The following is a 20,583-nucleotide window of genomic DNA, read 5'->3' as shown; positions in this document are numbered from 1 at the left end:
AAACCCCGAGGAAACCCACGCACACGCTGTTTGTCCATTTGGTGGGAGCAGAGTTTGAACCCGGGATCCCATGCACCAGAGGTGAACGCTCTACCACTGAGCCACCGAGGCCCTCTATAAACATATTGTACAATGGAGCACATATTAGTGTCTTACTTGCTGTGATGAAAAGTTTCACTTCAAAGTTATGGATAAAAGGGAGTTGCCTCAATTTGCCGTGAAAACTGTAATACAGGGTGTTTGAAAAGGAACTCCTTAGTTTTAAGTATAAATTTAATTGGGAAATGAATGAAAACTTACATCAATTAGTACATATCATGAAAGAGAATTCCTTCAAGTTCTGTTTAATGTTGGTAAACTTCAACGTGGGATTCATTTGTGGCCCTGCACACGTCGAGACGATATTCCATTTCTCGTCACGTATTCACCAACATTTTAATGTAACTGTCCCAACCACCGCGACGATTCTTTCCCGTAAATGATTGATGTCTCTGATCTTTTCACTGTACACAACATTTTTTATGTGGCCCCAAAAGAAAAATTCCAGTGGGGTTAAGTCTGGGCTTCATGGTGGCCAAGGTATTGGGCCAGCCCTGCCTATCCACCTTTCTGGACTGAACAGAGGAAGAAAATAGCACTGGTGCCGTCTCAAGGTCAAACAGACCTGCCAACTGCAGGGGAGCCAAACTTTGAGAGTTGATGAATCAAACACCCCAAACTAGAATAGTGTATGTCACTTTGTACAGATTCTAGGACACATTAAAACTAGGGAGTTCTTTTTCAAACACATACGAACATTATAAAAATGAGCTTTTTTCTGTTCTACCGTCTTCATTAGCATTAAAACGTTTCAAATTTCCAAGAGTACTTCCTCACGAACGCTTTGATTCCTGCTTCCGATAAAAATGAATGGTCCAACTCTGGCTCTAAATTCTTCAATAAAATTGTTCTATTTAACCAACACAAGTAAGCTTATTATATAGATGATTGTACTTTGACATAAAACCAAAATGTTTTTTTTTTTAATGCGTTAATATTTAGGGAATGATATAGTTAATCATTACAATATCTTGAAAGAACAAAACCTTTAATTAAAACTAGTAGTTACTGATTGAGCTTCTTGAATTTTGTCATAAATATACAAATAGTATATTTTTTATGTCATTTAACAGATGAGACATATATTATACTTATCATTGTAGGGAAATATGGAGAGTTTGAATATTTAAAAGAACTAATAAATATTACGAAACACTTATAAAAGTTATGTACATGGTGTTTCTGTCTGGGTATTCATGCTCATTCTCTCTCTCAGATTTTGTAACTTTTGGCACGTCTCACCCATAAAATAGTAGTAAAATAGCTTCCTTTGTTATCATGAGAAGAGCTAAACTGTGTTTACTTGGAGCTTCAATCTTGATACAAAGAAAAAGTATTATACGACAAGTTTATTCATGGCTTTGTAAATATTGATACAGTGTGTTATTTTATGATTCTTTCCGCCCAGAATATGACATATTTACTCTTTAGTAATCCATTTTAATATCTTGGTAATTTTACCTTAAGGACTTTCAACGTCTCCTATGATTGTGTTTGACTTGTACACAGAAATATGGTAGCAGTAACTAACCACTCGACTAAACTCGCTCACAAGTCGTTATTCCTGGCGTTTAGCTGTAGATAAGGATCTCTCAGAATTCACCAATCATTTACGATCTTTTATGAGTCCAACGAGACATTAGAAAGGAAAGAAGCTTATTTCCGCTTTAATTATTCATACAGGGAGCAATTAGAAACGTATTTTTAAAATAAAAATATTCATTAGAAAATGCTCGTTTTTGACCATAATAATTAGAATTATTGTATAGAACAATGCATTGGAAGGAAGAACTAAAGTCAAGGATGAGACAGATCAAGTAACGTTAAATACACGTAGTCGATGAAACTGAATAAAACTCCGGTAGCATGTTGCCAGAGGTCTCCCACACGTGCACAGGGAGCAAGACATTGCAAGGCATGATATCAGCTTGAGTGTAGTGCCGAATAGGTCTAATTCTCTTAACAGGAAACAGTTGAGTGAAAGGGACGAGATAGTGCATATCAATAGAAGAAATGTTAAGGTGCATTATGGTGGTGCTATTCACAACATCATAGACCGGATACAATATTTTGGTGACTTCATACGGGGAAGAATCATCAGAAAACTGGAAGAAGGATTAGGTGTGACGAGTATGGTCCAAAAATTTGATATTGCCGATAGCACTGTCTCACGTGTATGAGAAGCAATCCTAACAACAAAGGAATAATGTATTAAGAAAAGATGATGGTCGAACACAGTTAACTACAGCAGAGGAGGGTCGCTACATTGTGAAACAGTTAAGAAGGAAGCAACGTCTAACAGGGGGTACAATTGTAAACACATCTGTAGCCCAATCTTACATTCCACACTGGCACGTAGACTGCATGAGGGTCGTATCTTCGCCCGATGGAATTACGTTATTTTATGTTCTCACCTACAACGGCACCGTTTTTTTAGAGGGGGGGGGACAAGAATATCAGGACTGGAATGAGCAGGCGTGAAATTGTGTTATCTTCTCCGATGTGAACAGGTTCAGTTTGTTTAGTAATTCTGAACTTATACTCATCTGGTAGAGACCTGCACGGGTGAATGTTATTTCTTTGCGCCGGGCCGGGCGGGCTGACACTGATTTCTCTTCAGGTCGGGCGGGCTGGGGTCGATTAATTGCAATTCTTTAATAATTATTGACTTTCGTTAAACGATAATTGGAATAAAGCCAAACGTTGAAGAAGTGTGCCCGTGAAAAATGTTACAAAGAATGCAATAGCTATTTACAGTTTGTGTTGCTTAGCGGCTCCGCTTTCACTATAGGGTATAGAGGATTGCAGGCATTGCGCGGTAAACTGAGCTCTGACGATCTTCACTGAACCCAAAAAATGACAAGAAGAGGTGGGAAAGTTTTGCCTGTCGCTAAACAATATTGCCATCTTCACTTTATGCTAAAAATCAATTAAGTTAGATTTTTGTTAGAGGAAATGAAGTGTTTGTTCTCTCGATGACAGGCAAAGTTCTAGGAGGCAATGGTACCATTCGGGAGGCAAGTGTCAGGTTGTGAACCAGAGTTTAGAAAATGTTTCTGAGGGTTAGGGCAAGTTTAATTCTAAATTTTGAGAAAGACTGGGGCTCGAGCTATTTTAAAAAATATCGGGACAGGGTCGGGCCAAAAACTTTAAAATTTATCGGGCCTGGGCCGGGATTGGGCCAAGAATTTTAAAAACTTTTCGTGCCCGGGCTGAGCCGGGCCTAGATACATTCGGGCTGGCTTAGGCTCGGGACGAAAAATTCGGCCCATGCAGGTCTCTATCATCTGACGAAAGACGAGAACACACAATTAACCTAGAAAAATTGCCGAACATGATCATTTTGGTGTCCCAGTATTCTTGTGTGGAAGACGTAATGTTCCATGGGCGTACTAACCTCCTGATTTTAGAATACAGTACACTCACCAGTTAACATTATTATGATACTGTGCTTCATCTCCACGTGCATGTGTTCTGAGTTGCAGTTAGCGAAAACATATTATTTATGGATGATAATGCAGGACTGCATTGAACATTGCAGGTAGCGGAGCTTTCGGAACAAGAAGATATTCGGTACGCGGGACATTAAAAAAACGTAACTTTTTGCGGTACTGCGGAAATGGTATACTTACATCTAAGTATTTTCTGTGCAAAATATTAGAACCCTGGTATAATTTTATCTCTTCTGGCAACGGACATGAAATTTTTAACAAAAACGCAACAAATCTAACTTATTTAATTTTGTAAATTATCAGTATCTTAATCACAGTATCTTTGTCGCTAGTGATGAAAAATTGCATTTACTTACATTAAATTATTATACAAACCTTCAGAACCATGTAATAATATCTCCTGTTCTGGCATTTCATAAAATTAAAAAAGAAAAGCTTTTAAAACATTCTCCATTAAACAAGCATTTAAAAAAAAAATAAATCATGCGTTTAAATTAAAGTAAAGTAAGCAGGGGTAACAGTGCGTCTGAAAAGGTAGGGGAACGGTAGGTAGCGGCATGACGTCACGCTGTCCCCCTGCCTATCTTTGCCCATTGCAATTTTTTAGGAACTGAGGGGATACCGTACATATTTTTTGGAGATAGGAGGACGGCGTCCCCCCGCACTTTTAGCCCTGTTTATAACTAGAAAGTGAATAAGTTTAAAATGTTTAATTTTTACTAAGATCTTACAAATTACAGTGTTTAATTTTTAACAAACCGAAATATAAGTGTATAAGCCTATGTTATTCAACTTTCATACGTTATACAGTACATGAAGCAGAAGTTACACAACTTGTAAACTGTAAAGTTTCAGGTTATTAAAATTCTTTCGCGAAGGTATTACATATTATACTGACCTTTGAACCTGAGTGACAGCATACTCTTTCTAGATTTCAAGGTAACACAAATGAAGCCAACCCGGTTTTCGTGGCCGCATACTTTACTAGAGGTCTCTGTAACGAGTTGTACAGACAATTCTTTCCACAGCTTGGATATAGCATGGAAACTGAGTGAATGACCATTGAACTGGAACCTATGCTTGCAGCATGGTTTGCAAAATTACAAAATTTTAGATTTTTACTTCTTTTTTACCAAATATTAGAAATTTTAGAGCCTTTGCCAGAACAAAAGATATTATTCTAGGAATCTGAAATTTTGCTCAGGATATACTTAGATGTAGGTACAACTTTTTCCCAATACCGCAAAAAGATCATCGAAGAAAAATATCGTTCGATATTTTTGATCTCCTCCTCTAATATTGGGCGAATGAACTGGTCTGTTGTTCTCCCGATTTGAAGTATACGTTTGAGATGCAGTAAGGATCACCCATAAGTTACGAACAACGCTGGTGGAATAATGGGAACCCATACCACAATAACTCATTACTAACTTTGTGAGCAACATAGAAGCACATTGTAGAGCACATATCTCTGGTTGTGATTACACCCTTTTAAGAACCATTTTACTCCTGTAATTTTAGGGGAGCATCTTCAGTTGCTGAGTTTTCAATGTAAGTTACTACCTCAGTATAAAAGCGTCATTTTTCTTCTTTTAAACACCTAAGTTTAATTCTGTTGTTTCATTAGTGCTTTTTTATGTAGGTTTAATTTCTGCTAATCTATGCCACTTGGGAGTGACATAACATGCGAAACTTCCTTTCGTCCTTAAGTTTTGCACACTAGTGTATTTTATATAGGATGGGCTCTAAGACACTTGATAAAAATACAATATCGAATATAACTAATATGTGATAAGGTTTAAATTCTCTATAAAATCACTTCTAACACATTCTCTTATCGACGAATCACGTATTGTCCGAATAACATATTAGCACATTGTTTACATCAATCAGCTACTACGAATCCAATCAACTAAGAATATAGTAGCTGCTAATGTCAAGCGACTTTTGGCCCAAGCTTATTGTATTATAGAATTAAATAACCATTATAATAAGCAAAGATTGATCCCTTTCTGGACGGATTATTGAGTCAAAGACTATGTAGAAGTAAGGCTCCACACTTGCATGACTTCAGTACTCATGTAGGTGATGCGCTCTGGCTCCTTTCCTTTTCCAGTTTGCTCCACGTATCCATTTAAAGAGGCTGGGTGAATATTTGAGCCACAGTGGAACTAGGGCAGAAGGGAAAGAATCTCCTGAATATCGAACCCAATCCGCTTACTCTACCGCAGCTCTAATAAAATCATTATAATATTATTGTATTATAGACTGAAGCCTTTTTTTAAGAACCAATGAGTCTTAATGTATTTATTCATTTAATTATTGCATTTGTGAGCTCCTTCATCTGTGTTCCCAGTTTGTATTCGCCTCGGTAAATGATTCACAGCGAAAAATCTTTGTGGCAAGTAATAAAGAAATAAAGTACTCACTTGAGTTTCTAGATTGCTTTTAGTTGGGATTGTCTTCAAGAAACTATGCAAGCGTTGATCTGTTAGGAGAAATAAATAATCTGTAGAAGTTGGAGCTAAGAAACCGTACATTTCTTCCATATTTCTACTGCCAGGCCGAGAGTAGGTGGCAATGTTCACGCCACCGCAGCCCATTTAAGTGTAAATGCATGCATGATCTGTGACCTGAAGTTAATGATACGAATCTCCGTTCTCTCCCGTCTATTATGTACAACTGTTTGGTAGCAAATAGATAAATTGTAGCTTATATGAGGCATGATCTAACGGTTTTACTACATATTTACCTAATACAGTAATTATAAAAACGATCACTCAGTTACTAAATCTTCGTAACATGTAGTAATGTATTAAAAGAAATTGAGTAATGGAAACATATCACGTAAATTTCTATTTATGCTTTGATGTACTTTATTACACCGTATTTTATATTACTGAAGTAATTTTACACTTTACATATTAATAACTGGATATCAGGGCCAAATTCAAAGAAATCTTAAAAGAATTACCCGAAAAGTATACAAATTGCTCCGGAATAAATTTCAAATTTCAAACATGATAAACTCTTTAAACAAATATCTCCCGTTCTTTTTGAAGTAATTTATGATGAGTTTGAATTGATATCTTAAATTGTAGGTCTATATTGAGAGTCATTAATAACTAAAAACAAATGGAAAGAATTTTTGGAACGAAGTCGTCCGGGCATATGTTAAAAGCAACATACCAATGTTCGCCTGGCAAAGAGGAGGAAAATCCTAGAAAAGCTTCCGATAGCATTGAAGAGCGACCACAGCATTCGGGGTCGGCGAAGCGCCAATGTTAACCAATAACGAAGCAGAGGTAGCGGCTTCTAGGGATGGGCACAAGTCGAGTCAAAGGTAATGTTCTCGAGTCGAGTCACTGTTTCTGAGGTCGAGCTTCGAGTCGAGTCGAGTTTAATAAATGGTTCGCTCGTTCAGCTCGTTTCGAAATCATGGCCTGATTAGATTGGAAAACGAAAGCCATGAGAAATGTACGCAATGATGCGGAATACTTTTAGTGTTGCTCACGAGAGAGGACGCAGCTCGAATCTCATCTCGCCTCGATAACGAGACGACAATAGATTTTTATAGTGCGAAAGCTTCAAATGTCGTGGGCACAAATATAAGTATATACTGTTGTTCTTACCATCAAGGTTAAGGCCTGCACGATCAAATTTTGGAGCCCAAGCAGAAACCAAACAAAGGTAGTGATGTCAACCATCTTGGTTCGGTTCAACTCAGCTCGAGCCGGCTCGGTTTGGATGAGCCACCGACTCGGTTCAAATTAGTCATCGGTTCGAACCGCTTTGTTGAAACGAGTCCATCGGTTCGGTTCGACTCAGTTCAACTGAGCACATGGCTCGATCCGGCTCAGTTGGGGTGAGCCATTAGTTCGGTTCGGTTCGGCTCAGGTGAGCCATCTGTTCAAACCGGTTCGGCTCATTTCTCGTTTCGGCTCGATAGTGAATGAGCAGTGAGCCAAGTCGCTCGAGCCATTGACAAACCTACACCCGAGCCAAACAGTTTGAACATGCTTGGCCGGCGCCCTGTAACTTTTAACAATTTTTGGCTCGAGCCCGAAACTTGCTACTCCGGAACTCAAACCCAGTACCTCGTGAACGATGTCCTTGCCTCCTAAAGACTACTCGACAACCGAGATCGGAAGTCAACTAGCTTTTAGTATTCAGAGTATACAAGCCGCCTATCTTTCATGTGTATACACAGTGTTGTTACAATAATAATAAGTTGTAGTAGTATCATTGATGATAATTATATTGCCTATGTAGGATACTTGAAGACATTATTTCAAACTACACACAGAATTTGGCCCGATTGGCTCGTTTTGGCTCGACTCGAGTCGAAACTCGATTTGAATATGAGTCGAGTTGGAGCAAATTTTTGGAGCTGAGTTCTCGAGTCGAGTTCAAAGATATCTTTTTTTAGGTCAAATCGAGTTTCAAAGAAAACTCTCTCCTGCCCATCCCTAGCGGCTCCTATTCAGTATTTCGTATTTTGTGTTTTCTGTATGTGTGTTTTCTATGTTCATGGTTTAGTACTGATTAACTGAGTCACTGAAGTCAAACTAAATAGCCCATTTCATTCGGAAACTATATTATGAATAAAGTATGCAATATCATATAACGGATATTTAAAAATTTCTATAATATAATTTATGTTTTGTGTGCAAGACAAATATGTTAAAAATTGTTGCGCTCATTTCAAACAGAACAGATCGACTTGCGTCACATCTAACGACTTCACAAAATATTTTGATATTCAACCAAATGGTTATGTACACTCATGTCCAAAATTATTGTCGCATGTCTATAAATATGTTGTTGTAATAATACAAGTTGATAACGAATTTGCCCGGTATTTCTTATAATGTTAGTATGTGTATAATCGGCAAAGACAGTACGTGGCAAATTTCATGTCTAAAGAGCAGTAAATAAGAACAATAAAACGAACATAAAACTTTCTTATCCATTTAGCAACATCTTATTTTATTCATTCTAATTGTTGTATTTATAGTTCTTTTCCTATGAAATTTAGCACAAATATGCATTTCCCGATTATACACATAGTATAGTATTAAAAGTACCCTCCAAAATCATTATCAAATTATATTCTTACAAGAAGACAGATATAGATATACGACAATCATTTTGGACATGAGTGTACGTGCCATCTTGAACAACTAATCTTCTTGTAAAAAAAGAAATAATAAACTTTCTTTTTTGTTCTGGTATTATTAGTTGCTTATCCTATATTCTTTCTACCTCAAAATTAATGTACTTAACATAATAAAGCATCAATTCTTTTTCTATTACAACAAATGTTCCGAAGACAAACTGCAGCACACTGATACTTATTTTTGCTTTCGATACAAAAAGAATTTTATGTAGCACATATAGCAATATTTTATATAGCACATATTTATTGTCATTCTATTAGACAAGATTACTACTATTTTACTTACACAACTCTTCCTCCCACGTTTTCCTCTGGTCTAAGAGCAGCGTTAACAGAAAAACAAAGCATATTTTACACATAAAATTGAAAGAAGAAAAAAAATATAAAATATTTTATTGTTGGTGCTTACAACCAAACTTGTACTATTAATTGTCTAAGTTGAAGATGTTTAATGTCATTATATTACACATTACCTTTAGTGAGCAATAAATAAATAAATATCTAATCAAAGGTAACGAGGCAATAAGGCAAGGAGGGTTTTAAACACTTCTTTAAAACTACAAGTACAATTTCTTTCATATTGTAAAAGTGCGGTAGAGTTCCGAATTACCAATATTATAACCAAGGTCCAATATTATAACCAAAAGTAATAGATTTATCAATTCTGTTTCAATACGCGTATCAGAAGAGAGCTGGAATCTAGTGTTAAGATGCTGAATATATACAGGATGTTCCGGGAATAAATTAACAAATCTCGCATACGTGTTTAGGTCCCCAATACAATAAAATAGTTTATTTGTGAGTTTGGCCGAAAACACGTAATTAAGAAGATAGCGCTATCTTAAGATGATTCGTGGAATTTGTCGTACACTGAAGAAGAAAAAAAATCGCATACCTGCTCAGGGCCTCTATATAAGAAAAAGGCTTATCTGTGACTTCGGTCCGAAATGCCTAATTACGCATCTGAGGCTAATTTAAGGTAACCACTCTACGGTCAGTTCCACTAATTATTTTGAATCGGTCCCATCTCTGCAATTATGCGTTTCCGACCGAGGTTACATCCAATATTCTTTCTTTTATTGGTATCCTGAACGCGTATATGAAATTTATAAGTTATGCTATTCAAACTAATCAATCTACGACCAATTCCACTAATTACTTTAAATTAGCTATATATATATATAATTTTCTTTTTCTTTCATTCAGGTCCCAAGTATGTCGGTTTATTGCCAAGACACTCTATGTATATAAATCTTACTATCTCTTATCGTTTGTGTTATATAGAAGTCCAATATTCAAAATATTCAAATAGGAAGGGACAGATTTTTACAACTCTCATTCTTAAGACACTAAATTCGTATCAAAGAAATCGTTTTTCTCCTAATTTATTACTATTTCTACTGTATGTAAATTCAAAACGGAGGTTATGGTAAATTTCTGCCACTTCTGATTTCACTAAAGAGTTAACGTAAAGATGGCCTTTGAGTCCGTATTTTAGAAAACAACTATTTCTTCCTATCTACTACCGCATTCTCTGTAGCGATCAATATGAAAACTGGAAACTTGTTCTAATCCTTCTATTGTAACAGAACGTGACATACTGTCACTTTCTGTTGCAATAAAGGAATTAGAATCGACATTGAACCTATTTTCGGAAAATAAAAGTTATATATCAATATTATGAAGAAAAAAAAAAGTTGCTGCTTATTATCGCCTTTGCTCTATGAGGATCAATATTGTAACCGGACTTTGCAGTGGATTTCAACTACTTCCCACTTTAATATCTTGACATACTTAAAAAAAAAAAAAAAAAAAAAAAAAAAAAAAAAAAAAAAAAAAAAAAAAACACTTGTCTTTATCGTTTACCGTTTCATACTTCTAAGAACATTTGTTGGTTCGTCTGTCCTAAGTCTGACCGCTTCTATTACTGGCGATAAACATTAAAACCGAAACAATTGATTTCTACTACTTCCGATATGACTTGAGGGTTTACAGAATTGATGGAAACTATTATTCGGAGACAAATCAATTCAAGAAAACTCTTTCCAGATGTACACCTTGTCTCAAAAAGGTTGAGCGCATTCTTTATTGGTGTTTTGAGGCAAAAATTTTCTAAGTCCAGCTTCGGGTATCTTCGGGAAAAAGTAAGCCAGGTTCGAACCTCCAAGCCAGCCTTTGCAATCGGGAAAAAGTTTGCAGATGTGTTTTTCTTCTTTTAAATATAATAAGACTTGTTACCAAGTGTTTAAAAAAGCAACATTGATTGAAATACTTAATGATACAATATTTCGAAATCTTGCACATGCTTGTTTGTCATTTAGCTCTCTATACGTAATGGAGCATTTAAATACGTTAAAGAATCTTTCCATATGTAAAAGAATGCTCAAAGTTAAGAAATAGAACATAATTATCGCCTGAGTACTAAAATAAAAGTCAAAGTAGAACAGAAACAGCGTTTGTCATGGATATGAATGTCATAATTATCTTGAGATCCGTTATACATCGCTAGAAGCTTAGTTCTAGAAGTCGTTGTGTTAGCTCATTGGTAAGCTGTCGGATTTCAAATCATAAGGTTATGAGTTCGAATCCAATCTGGGTCAATACTTTTTTTAAAATTATATTTTCCGCAATGCATGAAAAATTATATAAAATAATTACATTAAAATACATAAGTTGTTTATATATAACATAATAATTGCAGAACATAGTAATTATTATGTTTAAAATATAACATCTGAGATAATTTTCACAGTAGGTCGTTATTATATATGAGAATGTTAAATACAAGTTAGGAAAATCGTTTAATAGCAATAAATAAGTTATGTAGTGTATTTATTTGCAGCTATTTGTCATATAGAGAGTAATTCTCAACATTCATAATATAGAATGTCATTTATGTTCTTGAAAAGTTATTCGATGCATAAACAGAGGGTATAAACAGAGAATCCAAAGTCGGAACGCTCGCAAAAAAATTCATGAACCCCAAAGGTCACGTGAGCAGACTGGAATTGTCCTTATGAAGCATGCCACAGCAGAAAGTCTTTACATAGAGTTTCAATTCAATTCCTGATATATGCTTTTGCAATGTGGAAGTGGTGATGCCTTGAGTCGCCCTCTCTCGCTCGCTCGCTCGCTCACTCTCTCTCTATTTATACAGAATATAAAAGTGGATTTATGTGTGTGTTTCAACATAATTCTGATATATCTAGAGCAATTTTAACTATATTTCTTACAGTCTGGAAAAAGAGTACTGTCGGGATACATATCAAAAATGCTAGAAACGGGTCGATATTATTATTGAATCCATAGTTTCGTGGTCGCTTAGGTGAATAGCTCTACTTTCAATTCAAGTCCAATTAAGCTCCCATTAGCACCCAGGGTGGTTACGTAGCGACATAAAGATATCGAAATCAACCGATATTAGAATCGAATCATAAGTTTTCAGCGCCGCTAACAGTGCAGCATTTCCCATTAGTCCACATTAGTCCCATTGCCTAGAGGGCAACATATTTGCAGAGTGCAAATTTTAAAACTTGAATAATATTTTATTTTTTTTCGTATGAAAAAGTTAAAAATCATGAGCAAATATACTATTTCACGAACAATCCTCTTTTACTATTCTAATATGTTTAATAATAGCGTAAGAAATGTAATTCAGAACATGTTTCACAGTTGTTATTTTTTCTTACATAGTTGTAGCTCTAGCATGTAGTGAGTGGAATTTAACTGTAATAAATTCTCTAATTAACCATATTCGAATTAAGTTTTATTTTTAAGTTCGGAATGAAGGGGCGGAGAAATATGGAGTTATTGGGGGCACCGAGCTTTTCTACATTTTATTTTCAAGATCTCCATTTTTCTTTTGTCATTTGTTCCTAATAAAAAAAGTTCAGTCACTTTTGGATTGTCATAGGATAGTAGGAGTTGGATTTTGGGATGCAGCCTGTGAGATTCTAGAGGAGCTAACTGCTTGAAAAAATATTTTTGAATCATCTGTAACATATGAAATAAGGATATGTATCATAAAAAATTGAAAGTAACTATGTCTGCGTAATCATCACGGTCAAATTGCAAAGTCAAATGAATTGACGTTTGGTATATAATCAGGCTCCAATCCCAACTGGGAAGTTATCATACGCGTGTCACTTTCATTATAATACATATCCTTAGGGGGAGTAGAAGTCCGAATTTTAACGAAAAATTTAGTATCTCACAAGCCGTTCAACTGAGAGCTGAAATTCAGCATATAACTCTTTATTAAAAATAAAGAGAATATGCCCTGGCATTTTTTAAAATTGTCTTTTATGAGCGGGGGGACGGGGATGCATTTTCTATATATTGGAAATTGGTAGTGGGTTGATTTGTAAAAATAATCGAAAACGATTGATATTAGTTGAGAAAAAAATTGAGTAATGCAAACTAAAGTTCTTTTTGAATTTTATACCCACTGCTTTCTATTTATAATTGCTGAAGCTGGTGTTTAATATATGGAGCGTTCCGAGCATAAGGCAATCAAGCCATAAAGTTAGAGAAAAATGGCCATAAAATTTGTATTCTAAACTTAATTACATGGGCATTTCCAATTAGTACGGCATGCTTAATTATATAGAAAATTAGTTTCTCTCTCTCTCTCTCTCTCTTTTTTTTTTTTTTTTTTTTTTTTTTACGTTGGTCTACTTTTCCTTGATTCGAAACTTTTAAATTTCACCCTATTTTCTACTGAAATGTGTCTGTAAGGCAACAAAGAAATAATTACATATGATAAATTTAAATTCATTTTAATTCGGAAGATGAGAAACACTTTGCCATTATATATCGTAAAGGTCAGACCCACCAGTATTGTAACAAAGAGTTGCTTGAGCCAATGACGGTAGAAATTCAAACTCCGATAAGTGATAATTTCACAGTCTTGTTTTATTACAAGTGTAATCTCTTTAGTCAATGGAGAGGAGGACGTGGGTCATCGGTCAGAGTTGATGTCGATGGGTTTTGGTGGGTCGGAGTTGGTCGCAATGGTTCAGAGTGGTTCATAGTTGGTGGTGGGTCAGAGTGGATCACGATGGTTGATGGGTCAGAGTAGGCCAATGGGTCATTTGGGTGGTGGGTCATAGTGGGTCATGGTGGGTCGTGGATCAAATTTTCATTGACCCACACCATCTCTGGTTAAAATTGTACTAAAGATAAGAGGCACCGAAGATGCATGTCGGCTATTATGCTCAAATTTTGCGCATGGATAGTACTCCACCAGAAAGCAATAAATCTGAAACGGTTCACGGTATGACCTCCTAGAACTCGAGATGTAGGGGTTTGTCTGATTGGCTAAATTAAGACGTCAATGATTTATCCTTCAACAACCAAGCTTTTTATGATCGTTTCCGTGGGGAAGTCAGAAGAACACGTGCCTAGTAATCGTAATATTGATAGTTCGCGTCCACCCCGGGGTATATGTTTTGTGTTTTTTTGTTTCACCTAAATATAAACAAATCACACATATAGGCATTTTAACATATTTTGGGAGAGTAATTTTGTGGTTCGTTGGCGTTTCATCGCGTCTCTGCCGCTGGTAGTAAAGTTTTCAATATGGAACTTGGGCCATCACGGATCGTCGCTGCGGGGCCACCAATTTCTGGCGAGAGGTTAATAGTTGACCATCTGTAGTCCACCGACGCTTACAGCTTAGGGTAATGAACGATGTCCTTGCCTTGTAGACTTCATGACTACCGACGTCGGCAGTCAACTAGCTTTTAGTATTCCTTTACTAACCATCTATTGTTCATGTTTGTACACGGTGTTGTCATAATAATAATAATAATAATAATAATAATAATAATAATAATAATTATTATTATTATTATTATTATTATTATTATTATTATTATTATTATTATTATTATTATTATTATTATTATTATTATTATTTGTAGTAACAGTAGCATAATTGATGATAGAATAATTATTGTCTATGTATTGTCTAGGTAGGACTACACACAGGATTTGGCTCGTTTTGGTTCGACTTGACTCTAATCCGAGTCGAGTTGGAAGATATTTTTCGCGCCGAGTCCAAGAGTAGACCTCAAAGATGTCTGTTTCGAGTCGAGTCGAGTTTCAAAGAAAAGTCGTTCGTGCCCATCCCTACTAATGAGAGATTAATCGGAGTTAAGCGAAATCGAAAGTCACACTATTTATCTAAGCGACCCCGAAAACTATGAATCTAATATCGATCATTTTCTAGCAATCTTTTATATGTATCCCCCTCCCATTCACCATAGGTAACCCGACAGCACTCTTTTTGAAACTATAAGAAATGTGGTTAAAATTACTCTAGGCCAGTGGTTCTCAATCTAATTCCTATCACGATCCCCTTTTATCACACGCTCTTGCCAGCGACCCTTTTATAATTTGCTTTATAATAAGCTTGTGTGGGATTTTTAACATACCTATTTCTATAATAGTAGAATCCATTTTTTTTTTTTTTTTTTTTTTGTTTATAGTGAACAGTGCCATGGAAAATCATTGCCCGGAGCGAGAGTATAGTACGATGTCACCGTATATATGAGTGACGTCGACAGACTAGCTACGAAGCGCCACCATGGTTGGCACGAAGCTCAATAACATTTTCAAAATAAACCCTACCTTTCCTTAATTTTGAGTACATTTTATTACGTTTTTCCTTCTATTTTACACATGTGCACATGCACTTTCCTAACTTAAGTAACACACTTCCTCCGAAATGTGTGGCCCCTCTTTTCGGCGCCCGGCACTGACAGTGAATACAGTAACTGTAATATCTATATTCCCAACGACGAAGGTGCTGGTTCAAGATGGATGTTAAACTCCTTCATTGAAGAGGCCATTAACGTATCCGATCTAAGCCCACAACTTCTTGACCAAATAATAGAATGATCATGCGACAAGTCTTTGCAACTGGTTTTCTGTAACGAAGACTTGGACAAGTTCTGCCTGATTAGGAGAGAAGAATATCCTGGTCTGGTGATTGCTGCTTTAAAAGTAATAATTCCATTTGCTATATCGTACTTGTGCGAAAGTGTTTTTTTTTTATTGTAAACATTAAAACAAAGATAAGAAATCGCTTATCAGTTGAAAACGGCTTGATAATATTCGTCATGAAGATTGAACCGGGCATTGCTGCACTAGTGAAATTACACCATGCTTAGGTATCTCATTAGGTTTTAATTTTAATTGTATTTCAATGTGCAGGTTTTGTTTCATGTGTATTTTTCTAGTATTTCTATATACAGTTCTCATTAGTTTTATATCATACCTCTTTGATTTAAATTCATTTTTAAACAACTCTACTAACTAACTAACTCTATGGCCTATGGAACCCGGAGGTTCAATGCCGCGTTCACAAAAGCTCTACACTGACTTCTATCCTTAGCCAATTGGATCCAGTTTCTACTTTGTATTCTTATCTCAGCGAGATCCATCTTAATATTGTCCTCCCATCTGCCCCTAGGTCTTCCTAATGGTCGTTTTCCGTTTGGTCTTCCAGATAAGACTTTGAAAGCGTTCCTACTTTCTTCCATTCTAGCTACCTGACCTGCCCACCTAAGCCTCCTAGACTTGACGACCCTAACAATGTTGGGTAACCGTATAAATTATGTAGTTCCTCGTTATGAAGTTTCCGCCATTCCCCATTCCCGTTTCTCTTGGGTCCGAATATTCGTCTAAGGATCTTGTTCTCAAATACTTTCAGTCTATGTTCTTCCCTCAGAGTAAGCGACCATGTTTCGCAACCATACAGAACAACAGGCATGATTATCGTTTTGTATATTTTAAGCTTCAAATTTCTCGACAGAATTCGCGACGACAAGAGACTTTGAACCGAATAGTAACACGAATTCTACACCCTTTGAAAATGTTCAGTAGACTTATTTTTTATTGTTCTTTACAGTGTGTATAAAAAGTAAAAGTATGCCTATCAGAACAAAATTAAAAATAATATTTAAAAATAATTTCTGGTATTAGATTCTAACTATATTTGTCTCTTCCGCCTATCTTCGCGATCCCCTAGGGGCCGCGACTCCCAGGTTGAGAAACCCTGCTCTAGGCATACATGAGTTATGATGGAACATACATACATACACTTTTATATGTATAAATGCAGATAAGAGAGAGTTGAGAGAGAGCGATTAAGGAATTACCGCTCTCAATCTCTTCCCTTTACTTTTGCGATTCGTGAATTTCTTACGTGACAGTTTGGGGCTAGCTAGTTTTTTGTCTTGAACCACGATCCGATTTTCGATATGCTCTACCTAAATGCTGTAATGCGAATATTGAGAAGTTATCTGCGATGAAAGTAGCTGCAAATAAATATTACATAACTTATTTATTGCTATTACACGATTTTTTAAATTTGTATTCAATATTCACACATAACACACCGACGTTCTGTGAATACCTCAGATGTTATATTTTAAAGATAAGAATTACTTATGTCGTGAAATGATATGAATATATATATTAAACTGATATATACAACTGATGATATGAATATATATATTCAACTCATATATACAACTGATGATATGAAAATATATATACAACTGATGAATTGTAATGTAACTATTTTACATAATTTTCATGCACTGAGGAAAGTAGAATATCATAAAGGAATCTCACCTGAACGGGTATCGAACTCACGATTTAAACGCTCGGTGGTGTACCACTGAGCTAATATGACCGCTTTTCGGAAGCTGCTTCTGAAATATAACTGAGCTCATACGTAAATGCTCTTTTCCGTATGGAAATCACAATGACGAAACGAGAGTGTGAATACATAGTCTCGAAATATTGTATCATTAAGTATTTCAATCAATGTTACTTTTTTCTACACTTAATACCATTTCAACATGTCTTATTATATTTAACAGAAGGAAAAACATATCTGTACATCTTTTCCCAATTACTAAGGTTGGCTTTGGAGGTTCGAACCAGCAGCTTTAGTTTACTGTTTTCCGAAGACACCCGAAGTTGGACTTCGAAAGTGTTCGTCTCAAAACAGCTATAATCATATCGCTCAATCTATTTGGTATATGGTATATGTTTTTATACGTGTAAAGTCAGTATAACAATTCATTCTTTAAACAGCTTTTCGTATGTATTAATATTCCTTTATAAAAACTGTTTTTATTATTATTATTACGGCGCACCATTTTCAGATTTCTTTCGCGAGTCGTTGACCAAGTCGTTCGCCACCAGCGTTGCCAGACTCACAGCTCGGAATTATTCCAAAACCTGATCGAACTTATGCTAGATTCGGTCAAATTATGCTAGATCCTCATAATTACTAATTCAGGAGTTTAAAAAAAAAAACAAAGTTGAGATACGATAACGTAACTTAAAATACACAGAGAGCAAGAATGCATGGATAGAACTCAATACTTCACGCACCAAAATTTTAACTCAACTAAATTACTGCAGTCGTTGCCAAACTCAATGGCGTATATATTGTATAAATGAATGCAAAGTTTTTGTTTACATATTTTGAAAGAAAATTACTTCGCAGCATAAGCGGAGTTGGGAATCGTCTGCTGGGGGAGGGGGCAGATTTTTGGTCGGTCTCGGAGCTGTCATTTCAGGAATAAATATGATCATGAAGTCAGAAGTAAAGATGGCGAAGTTGTCAAAAAGTTGGGGGGAGAATGGCCCCCATAGCTCCGCCCATGCCTCGGAGTTAATGGATTAGAAAACCCTGGGTGGAGCCACAAAAAAAAAAAAAAAAAGCCCAAAGCCGTTCCGAACTTACTTAGGAAAATAAGACTGCCTGTGTGGTTTACCGAGTGTATGAATCAATGGAAGAGGATACATTTCTGCCGTTCTTTTTCTTCCCACGACCAACTTCTCCAGGTTTTACGGCTTTTTGATAACTTGCTGAAATTGTGCTAGATTTGGGCAGGATGCTAAAAGCAAGATGCTAGGTGCTAGAGACATGCAAATTATGCTAGATCTAGCATCATTATGCTAGATCTGGCAACGCTGTTCCCCACAATAGGCGTGTAGTGCAAGTAACCAATCACACGTCAGGTACTAGCTTTTACCTATTGCCTTCTTCTCACAGCTCAGAATATTGGTAACTATGGATAGACGTACAGCAGTAATTACTTTATGGGAGTTGGAAGGTTATTCTGCAACTGCAGCTAGCAGGCGAGTAGGTGTCCCGGCCTCTACAGGAAGGCAATGGATTCGGAAATATGGTGCTACAGATCAGACTGGTAATTTACGATCTCCTGGTCGTCCGCATGTGTCAACCGAAGCCCAAGATGCGAGATTAGTAATCGAAGCCCGGTTAGACCCACTAAGGACGTCTAGACAGATAAGGGAAGCTTCTCTCTTTCCTGGTAGTAAGCATACAGATCTGCGAAGGCTTCGTCATGCTGGGTTACGTGGCCGTGTTGCTGCCGTGAAGGAAAAACTCTCAGACGACCACAAAATTTACCGTCTCGCGTTTGCACAGGCGAATGTGGGTCTCAATTGGGAAAACGTAGTTTTCTCAGATGAATCCATATTCACAACATCAAAGGAGGGACGCCGTTTTGTGTATTGTCCGAGAGGCACCCGATATGACCATGGATATGTGGCTGCTTGCAATCGCAGTGGCCATATATCTATTTTATGTTGGGGTTGGATTTCCAGTCGCGGAGCAGGACAGCTTCATAGAATTGAAGGACATCTGGACAATGCTCAGTACTTAGACATTATCAGTAATATCATGGTGCCATCTGTTTCAGCCTGATGGTGTAATTCAGTTCCAGCAATACCAGTCGCCAATACATAATTCCCGTGTGGTTCAGGAATGGTTCGCAGGGCACCCTGAGATTGATTTAATCGACTGGCCGCCTCGTGGAGCAGACCTCAATCTCATGGAAAATATGTGAGCAGAAGTGAAGCGTACTCTAAGGGAAAGTTGGCCTGAGGCAGATCCACCAAGAACTCAGGATGACCTGTGGCATCTTGTTTCCGAAGCATGGCTGGAGGTAGGGGAAGGAGATAGATTTGTCACCCATGTAATAGATTCCATGCCCAGAAGAATGGAGCGTGTAATAAATTCAGAAGGGTCTTGGACACAATATTAATGACCCCGCCTTAACTCCCGAAAACAGCCCTTTTCAGGGCTACCTCAACGCTTCTGAAAATATTTCTAGAAGTAAACCACTCCTTGTATCCGATTTCTGTGCAATCCTACTAACAAAAGAATGATAATTAGCTGTAGGCTTTGAACTCAAGACCTCTTCAGTGGCAAGTCCGTACTCTACCAGTGAGCTAACATGAACACGCAAACCTAACCTGAAGAAACACGACTTTCAATTTCTGGTATTCGATGACAATGATGCTCATATACTTTACAAATGTTGTATTCAACTTGGGATATTCTGCAACACACACACACACATAAACAAAGCGAAAGAGAGAGAGAGAGAAGAGAGAGAGAGAGAGAGAGAGAGAGAGAGAGAGAGAGAGAGAGAGAGAGAGATGAATACACAAAAGCATATTCAACGTATTCGAATGAGACTCTAAGTAACGACATTCCGTTCTAAAGAGAATTTGCGTTTCTTCCCGTGACGTTAAGGGGATCGGGAAAAGCTATGTGTCTTGAAGCAGGATACGACTTTGGATACTCTGTTTATACACTTTCTATATCCGTAGGAATATACTGTATTTCACGAATATAAATAACATACTGTAATGAGAATATTGAGAAGTTAAATCTGTATGACAAATAGCTGCAAATAAATACACTACATAACTTATTTATTGCTATTAAACGATTTTCCTAACTTGTATTTAACATTCTCATATATAATAACGACCTACTGTGAAAATTATCTCAGA

At 36.6% G+C, this 20,583-nt stretch overlaps 1 protein-coding gene across 2 annotated transcripts in view; it reads right to left on the bottom strand.

Moving 5' to 3' along the window:
- The window catches only part of LOC145662789 (uncharacterized), a 406,333-nt gene that overhangs the window by 20,360 nt on the left and 365,390 nt on the right, over positions 1–20,583 (bottom strand). Inside the window, exon 4 of one of the 2 annotated variants that reach the window (XM_081728672.1) lies at positions 9,017–9,046. The exons of the other annotated variant lie outside the window; for it this stretch is intronic. Within the exon in view, the coding sequence (XP_081584798.1) occupies positions 9,017–9,046 (30 nt within the window). The remainder of the gene's footprint in view (positions 1–9,016; positions 9,047–20,583) is intronic. 2 annotated transcript variants of the gene reach the window in all.

Source organism: Thermobia domestica, chromosome 10 (assembly GCF_964235325.1).
Source record: "Thermobia domestica chromosome 10, izTheDome1.hap1.1, whole genome shotgun sequence".
Taxonomy (NCBI): Eukaryota; Metazoa; Arthropoda; class Insecta; order Zygentoma; family Lepismatidae; genus Thermobia; species Thermobia domestica.
The sequence above is the reverse complement of the archived record's forward strand: the minus strand, read 5'-3'. Positions and strand labels throughout refer to the sequence as shown.